At 35.1% G+C, this 7,925-nt stretch overlaps 1 protein-coding gene across 1 annotated transcript in view; it reads left to right on the top strand.

Annotated features, from left to right (window-relative positions):
- Positions 1-492: 492 nt before the first annotated feature.
- Positions 493-7,925, top strand: part of LOC149804538 (uncharacterized) — a 62,527-nt gene continuing 55,094 nt past the window's right edge. Inside the window, exon 1 of the mRNA XM_089941314.1 lies at positions 493-889. Within this exon, the coding sequence (XP_089797440.1) occupies positions 808-889 (82 nt within the window). The 5' untranslated portion in view covers positions 493-807. The remainder of the gene's footprint in view (positions 890-7,925) is intronic.

Genomic DNA, 7,925 nt, shown 5'->3' with positions numbered 1-7,925 from the left:
AACACAGATGCTTGTTAACTACACGCTATTTATGACTGAACTGTTCTTTTTCTAAGGCTTTGCCCCCAAAAGGAAAACTCCATCGATACTGACCACAAAAGAGGACACTGAAGAAAATAAAAAGATATATATATAAAAAAAACGATAGGCCTACTACTTAACACAGCGATTTCTTCCACCGCTATAAAACAGGTCTACAGGAACACATAACTGTATATCACAGAAACATCGATACTGATAAGGTTGCAATTCATACTAAATTTCCAAGGATGTCGTGAGGTCCAAGAGTAGGGCTTATTATTTAGGAGTATCGTCTATTTGGTTCATAAAACTCTAATAATTTGTTGGAAAAAGATTCAATTCCCCACTGGGACCTCAAAACAATCGACCCAAAATCAACATGCAGTGATTTCAGAATTCTTGTAGTACTTGCCTATTGTCAGTAGTTATAGGTGAACTAAGGTATTGATTGTCAGCAATCTATACATCAAGTCGACCGATCGAAATGGACGGCACCGGGGCCGTCTGATATTACCAGTTTATTCCCCTCTGACACAATTAAGGCGCATGCTCAAAGAGCAGGAGAGTATCAATAATGAAACTGATTCTTGAAGACCCGAGGGCGTTCAAAGCAAGAATTGCTTGCACGCAGGTGAGATAATAGAAGCTGGCAGACAACCTACTGGCATTTAAACAGACGCAAATGATCATGGCAACATTTTGTATAGACAGAAACCAATTCCTAATCTTCTGTTAAAATATATTGCTGGTGTTCCAGATTCCTGAGATTTGTATGCAATTATAAAGATGAAAAACATGAAACTGCGCAAAAACTGGTTAAATCTAAGACTTTTTCTCATTTTTCACTATCTTCTGGATTTGACAAAAGGTAAGAAGTTTCAGTTTTGTCTACATTAGTATATGATGAGTTACATCGGCATCTCAAATTAGTCTCCGTTTATATTACGTGGACATCGTATTTGTTTTATACAATAATGGAGAATTAATGTTGTATGTGTCTGAAATTTAATAGTCAATAGCCTAATTGATAGGCTTACTGTTAGTTAATAAGTTCTGTCCGTCTGTCTCCCTACTACATATACGTTTTCTAACTAAGTTTAATTTCATTAACTATCATTTTAATAGTACACACATACATATATGTGTGTGTGTGTCAGCACAAATACTGAAGAATAATAAGATTTCGTCATAAAAACTGAGTAAATCTTCAGTCCAATCCTGCATTTTATATTTCTTCATTTTATTTATGTACACTGGTTTTAGGACAACTGACATCTTTTAGTTACCATTTCGATGAATATGTAGGATAGATTTGATGAAAATCATTTCATGAACCAATTTGAAATGTGATAGAATTCAGAGTTGTATGTTGCAGCAGGATCATGTGATAGACCTGAACTATTGACCTCAATGAATTCTTATTCTAAAGTAAAATATGATGTCAATTTCTGACTGATACACTTCACAATAACTAACTCCGATTTGAAACATATGTACGATTCTGTCAGTAACATGTAACATATGTACAAACCTGTCAGTAACATGCAACATTTGTACAAGCCTGTCAGTGACATGTAACATTTGTACAAGCCTGTCAGTGACATGTAACATTTGTACAAGGCTGTCAGTAACACCTAACATTGATACAAGCCTGTCGGTAACATCTAGCATTGATACAAACCTGTCAGTAACATCTAACATTGATACAAGCCTGTCAGTAACATCTAACATTTGTACAAGTCTATCAGGAAGATATACTTTTGTACAAAACGTGTCAGGAACACTTACATTTGTACAAAACGTGTCAGGAACATTTACATTTGTACAAAACGTGTCAGGAACACTTACATTTGTAAATAGCGTGTTAGTAACACCCAACACATTGATGAAACTGTGCGATGCTAAACACTCCTTAAATCGTGACTTTCATATCATTTTTTTAAAGGATGTTATATTGACAAAACAAAGAATTATTATCGCTAGAGATCACTCTAACGGGGTCTTCGTCGCATCTCGATAAACTCGCCACATTTCTTACATACCATCTGCGATATTCTGGTCTCATGACCGTCTGTCCTAACAAATATTCGTAAGTATGTGTGTATTCTCAGTCTAACTGCAGCCATTTTCCAGACCAGATAATGCTAAATAATTAAAAAGTAAGAACGCATCGATCATACCTTGCCACTTCTACGTCTTGTTATAGCAGCTAAACTTTGGTAGTCATGTGACTTGAAGATGGATCAGCTTCCATGGTGATGTGTGTGTGCCCATTTATTTATTATGTTTCATATTTATCAGTGTCTCCCAGAAACATATATCCATGCATATATTTTATACATGCACGAATGTATGTATAGATCAAAGACTACCGTTTTATAGCGTATTCATAGATTTGTGTAGCATGTTTTAACTTATGCAACACTTTCTTTCTTCTTCCAAAAACATGAACATTGATATATATTTAAAGAGTTTCTCATAATTAATGTAAATAAATAAAACTGTGTATGTTTCTCATCAACTATACTTAATTGAATTTAACATAGAACACTTAATTATTTGTGTTCTCAGTTAGTATCCCACCTAATAATGCCATACTTGTACGTTGAGTCCTACAAGGGACATACTTTAGACGTGTCTTATAACGATACATTTTATAAACAAGCAACAAATTTAGATGTGTCTGATACGCATAAATTTTAAAGTATGGGACATACTTTAGATTTGTTGTAAAAACAAGGGACATAAACGACATTATTATTGGGAATGCTTCCTGGTCATATGTAAAAGAAATAAAATACCGTACATAGATCATTGTTAAACAAATATTTAGGTCACAATTTCCGTAAGTTAGATATCATTAACCATTATTAGCAATTCCTACATCGCGATGAAAGGATCCTATATTAATTTTTAATTTAGCTGCAAATAATATTTTCAATTATTATTATTATCATTATTATTATTATTATTATTATTATTATTATTATTATTATTATTATCGTTAGTGATAAGATGGGGAGACATTCCTCAGTCAGAACGACTTGAGTTAAAAACGTTTCAGCTGAGCTGTAAAGTGGATTGAGCTTAAGAAAAGTGATGAGCAATCTGACCCTGGTCGGGGAATCATAACCCTGGCCTGGAAATCATGATAATGGAATGGAAATCATGACCCTGGCCTGGGAATCATGAACTTGGCTTGGGAATTATGACCCTTGCTTGGAAATCATGACTCCGGCCTGGGAATCATGACCCTGGCCTTGGAATCGTACAAACTTTGAGGTCGATTTTAAGTCAGAGATTTTATTTATACGCCTAAAAAATAACGTTATTTTTTTAGCTCATGCGTGGTTGGCTAACGGTTGAAATTCAATTTTTCACGCAGATAGATCTCTCTTGATATGTAGACAAGGATGCCATAGTCTCTTACACTAGAATTATGTGCTTCCTTGTGTTATGTGTGGGTACTCAAAGTTCCCTGCTGTATGTGTAGTTTCCAATGATCCCTTGTGTTATGTGTGAGTACTCGAAGGTTCCCTGTTGTATGTGTGGTTTCCAATGATTTCTTGTGTTATGTGTGGGTACTCAAAGGTTCCCTGTTATATGTCTGGTTTCCAGTGATTCCTTGTGTTATGTGTGGGTACTCAAAGTTCCCTGCTGTATGTGTAGTTTCCAATGATTCCTTGTGTTATTTGTGGGTACTCAAAGATTCCCTGTTATACGTCTGGTTTCCAATGATTCCTTGTGTTATGTGTATGTACTCAAAGGTCCCTGCTATATGTCTGGTTTCTAATGATTCCTTATGTGTGGGTACTCAAAGTTCCTGCGATATGTGTGGTTTCCAATGAGTTTCTGTCAGATGGATGGGTTCTCATGCTTTCCTGTGCTGTGTGTGGGTACTCGTGCTTTCATGTGCTGTGTGTGGGGTAATCATGTTTTCCTGTGCCGTTTGTGGGTAATCATGCTTTCCTGTGCAGTGTGTGGGTAATCATACTTTCATGTGCAGTGTGTGGGTACTCGTACTTTCCAGTGCTGTATGTGGGCAATCATGAATACCTGTGCTGTGTGTGGGTCCTCATGATTTCATTACTATGTGTGGGTCATCATTCTGCTCTTTGTTATGAGTGGGTCTTAATGTTTTCATGTGTTATGAGTGGGTCTTAATGTTTTCATGTGTTATGAGTGAGTCTTAATGCTTTCATGTGTTTTGAGTGGGTCTTAATGTTTCATGTGTTATGAGTGGGTCTTAATGTTTTCATTTGTTATGTGTGGGTCTTAATGTTTCATGTGTTATGAGTGGGTCTTAATGTTTTCATGTGTTATGAGTAGGTCTTAATGTTTCATGTGTTATGAGTGGGTCTTAATGTTTTCATGTGTTATGAGTGGGTCTTAATGCTTTCATGAGTTACGAGTGGGTCTTAATGTTTTCATGTGCTGTGTGTGGGTTTCCTGTTTATAAATTGCAGTGACTTTTGTAACAAACTTTTAAAATGTGTATAAGGGATTAAAATATATAACCTTAAAATCTAACTGAAAAATATGTTTAAGAAATACTTTTTTTGGGGGGGGTCAATGTGATTTGTCAAGCATAATTATTTACGTTGGAAAGCTTGAAGCCTCATGTAGTAACATTGTTGTAAGTAAGGGATAATCAAATTGTGATGCATGGATTTCAATTGGTAATCATTGTGTATTAATAGGTATGGTTTATAAATATCTTATTTAGTACAAATTATCATTTAGTCTTCATAAACACCCAATCGTGTATCTTCGTACATTTAAATTATCATTTAGTCTTCATAAACACCCAATCGTGTATCTTCGTACATTTAAATTATCATTTAGTCTTCATAAACACCCAATCGTGTATCTTCGTACATTTAAATTATCATTTAGTCTTCATGAACATCCAATCGTGTATCTTCGTACATTTAAATTATCATTTAGTTTTCATGAACACCCAATCGTGTATCTTCGTACATTTAAATTATCATTTAGTCTTCATAAACACCCAATCGTGTATCTTCGTACATTTAAATTATCATTTAGTCTTCATAAACACCCAATGTGTATCTTCGTACATTTAAATTATGGTTTAGTTTGTCCACGATCGTTGAGTAATATTTAGTTGAAGTATTTATTGAAAATCTACTAAAAAAAAGTCCTAAAATCTCTGTGATAAATACAAAAGTTCAATCCTGTATTATTAAGTCATGAGTTTTAAAGTGGAACTTAATTATAGTTTTATAGCAAAGGTCAGGTCTATAAAACCGGTGGTACAGTCTGTTCTTATCTCTTGCATAATTCATTCCCCATCCCTCGAGATATATGTAATGGTTTTTTTTAAAATATGTTCTCTTCACCAAAACATCTTTAGCAGTGACTTGTGGTGGCAAAACAGTGCTTATGAAAAGGCAGTGAAGTGAAGTGGCAAAATAATGCTTATGAAAAGGCAATGAAGTGAAGTGGCAAAATAATGCTTATGAAAAGGCAGTGAAGTGGGGTGGCAAAATAATCCTTATGAAAAGGCAGTGAAGTGGGGTGGAAAAATAATGCTTATGAAAAGGTAGTGAAGTGAGGTGGCAAAATAATGCTTATGAAAAGGCAATGAAGTGGGGTGGCAAAATAATGCTTATGAAAAGCCCATGAAGTAGTGTGGACACAAAATGCTTATGAAAAGGCAGTGAAGTGGGTTGGTAAAATAATGCTTATGAAAAGGTAGTGAAGTGGGGTGGCAAAATAATGCTTATGAAAAGGCAATGAAGTGGGATGGCAAAATAATGCTTATGAAAAGTCAATGAAGTTTGGTGGAAAAATAATGCTTATGAAAAGGCCATGAAGTAGTTTGGAAACAAAATGCTTATGAAAAGGCAGTGAAGTGGGTTGGTAAAATAATGCTTATGAAAAGGTAGTGAAGTGGGGTGGCAAAATAATGCTTATGAAAAGGTAGTGAAGTGGGGTGGCAAAATAATGCATATCTAATACAGCTTTTGCAGAGGATTCCAAGACAGTTAAAGTAATTAAGTACCGACACAATAATTTCAGTCGTAGTGGCTGTTTGGCCTATTTAGAACTGGAAGTTTATTTTGCCTTGTCGCAATATTTCTGTCAAAATAGACAATTTCTCTGCTTATTATGAGATATTCCTGTCAAAATAGATCGTTTCTTTGCATTTTATAAGGTGTTCGATTCAAAATATGTCGTTTCTGTGTATACTATGAGATAGTCATGTTACAAAAGACCATTTCTTTGCGCGTTATGATGTGTTCTTGACAAAAATGACCATTTCGCTGCACAGTATGAGGTTTTCGGGCAACGATTTCGTAGCCTCGACTTGATAGAATCTACGAAGTGATCCTACACCTTGCATTGAAGCAAATAAAACTATAGTGAAAGACAAAAGATGACTTGAGTAAAACAATCTACTAACTATGCAGATTTTAGTTTGTCAGTAAGTAAGGATTCTGATAAGTTATTATGTCTATGTTAGGTATATGGTGTGTTTACGCTATGCGTACTTTGTCTGCCATTGCAGATAACGAGATTCTCGCTGTAATTCGTTTCTAAAAAAAGACTTGATATGCCACAGTTAGATATTCTTCGATACATTAGTCAATGCACGTCATATTTACTACCATATGTTTAAGTTTCCGAATAACGATGCAATGTTCTTCACACGAAAAAACGAGACTGGAAGCAGAAATAATTTATAGATGAATTTTGGATGAATAAGGCAAATGCCATTTTACACTAATTTCTACCATGAAAATCGGCTACTGTGGTATAAAATAAGAAGACTGTTTAATTTATTTCATTATATGCATGGAACATTTTTAGACATTTGGAGAATATGCTGACAAAGGGCCTGATGTGACTCGAACATAGTTGCTCCAAGACCTTGATAAAGCCTCGTTGTGGTGCCTAGTCCAAGAAGTAGTAATATTAGTACCAGGTGTGTTTCCGTCTAAACAGACAATTTACCCATTTACCTGCATGTTATAAGCTGTTTCAGGAAAAATATACCTTTCCTGTGCATATTATGAGGTATTTCAGTCAAAATGTATCTTTCATTTGCATAATATGATGTGTTCCAGTCAAAACAGACCTTTTCTTTGCAAGTTATGAGGTGTTCCAATAAAAACGGACATTTTGTATCCATGTTATGAGGTGTTCCAGTCAAAACATACATTTTCTATGCATGTATGAGGTGTCCCAGTCAAAAAAGACCTTTTACGTGCATATTATGGGGTGTTCCAGTCAAAACGTACATTTTATATGCATGTTATGAGGTGTTCCAGTCAAAAAAGACCTTTTACGTGCATGTTATGAGGTGTTCCAGTCAAAACGTACATTTTATATGCATGTTATGAGGTGTTCCAGTCAAAAAAGACCTTTTATGTGCATGTTATGATGTATTCCACTCAAAACATACATTTTCTATGCATGTTATGAGGTATTCCAGTCAAAAAAGACCTTTTGCGTGCATGTTATGGGGTGTTCCAGTCAAAACGTACATTTTATATGCATGTTATGAGGTGTTCCAGTCAAAAAAGACCTTTTACGTGCATGTTATGGGGTGTTCCAGTCAAAACGTACATTTTATATGCATGTTATGAGGTGTTCCAGTCAAAAAAGACCTTTTATGTGCATGTTATGATGTATTCCACTCAAAACATACATTTTCTATGCATGTTATGAGGTGTTCCAGTCAAAAAAGACCTTTTACGTGCATGTTATGGGGTGTTCCAGTCAAAACGTACATTTTATATGCATGTTATGAGGTGTTCCAGTCAAAAAAGACCTTTTACGTGCATGTTATGGGGTGTTCCAGTCAAAACGTACATTTTCTATGCATGTTATGAGGTATTCCAGTCAAAACAGACCTTTTATGTGCATGTTATGAG

This window comes from Sinohyriopsis cumingii, chromosome 2 (assembly GCF_028554795.1).
Source record: "Sinohyriopsis cumingii isolate HCF-2022 chromosome 2, ASM2855479v2, whole genome shotgun sequence".
Classification (NCBI taxonomy): domain Eukaryota; kingdom Metazoa; phylum Mollusca; class Bivalvia; order Unionida; family Unionidae; genus Sinohyriopsis; species Sinohyriopsis cumingii.
Note: the sequence above shows the minus strand (reverse complement) of the source record. Positions and strands in the feature narration are given on the sequence as shown.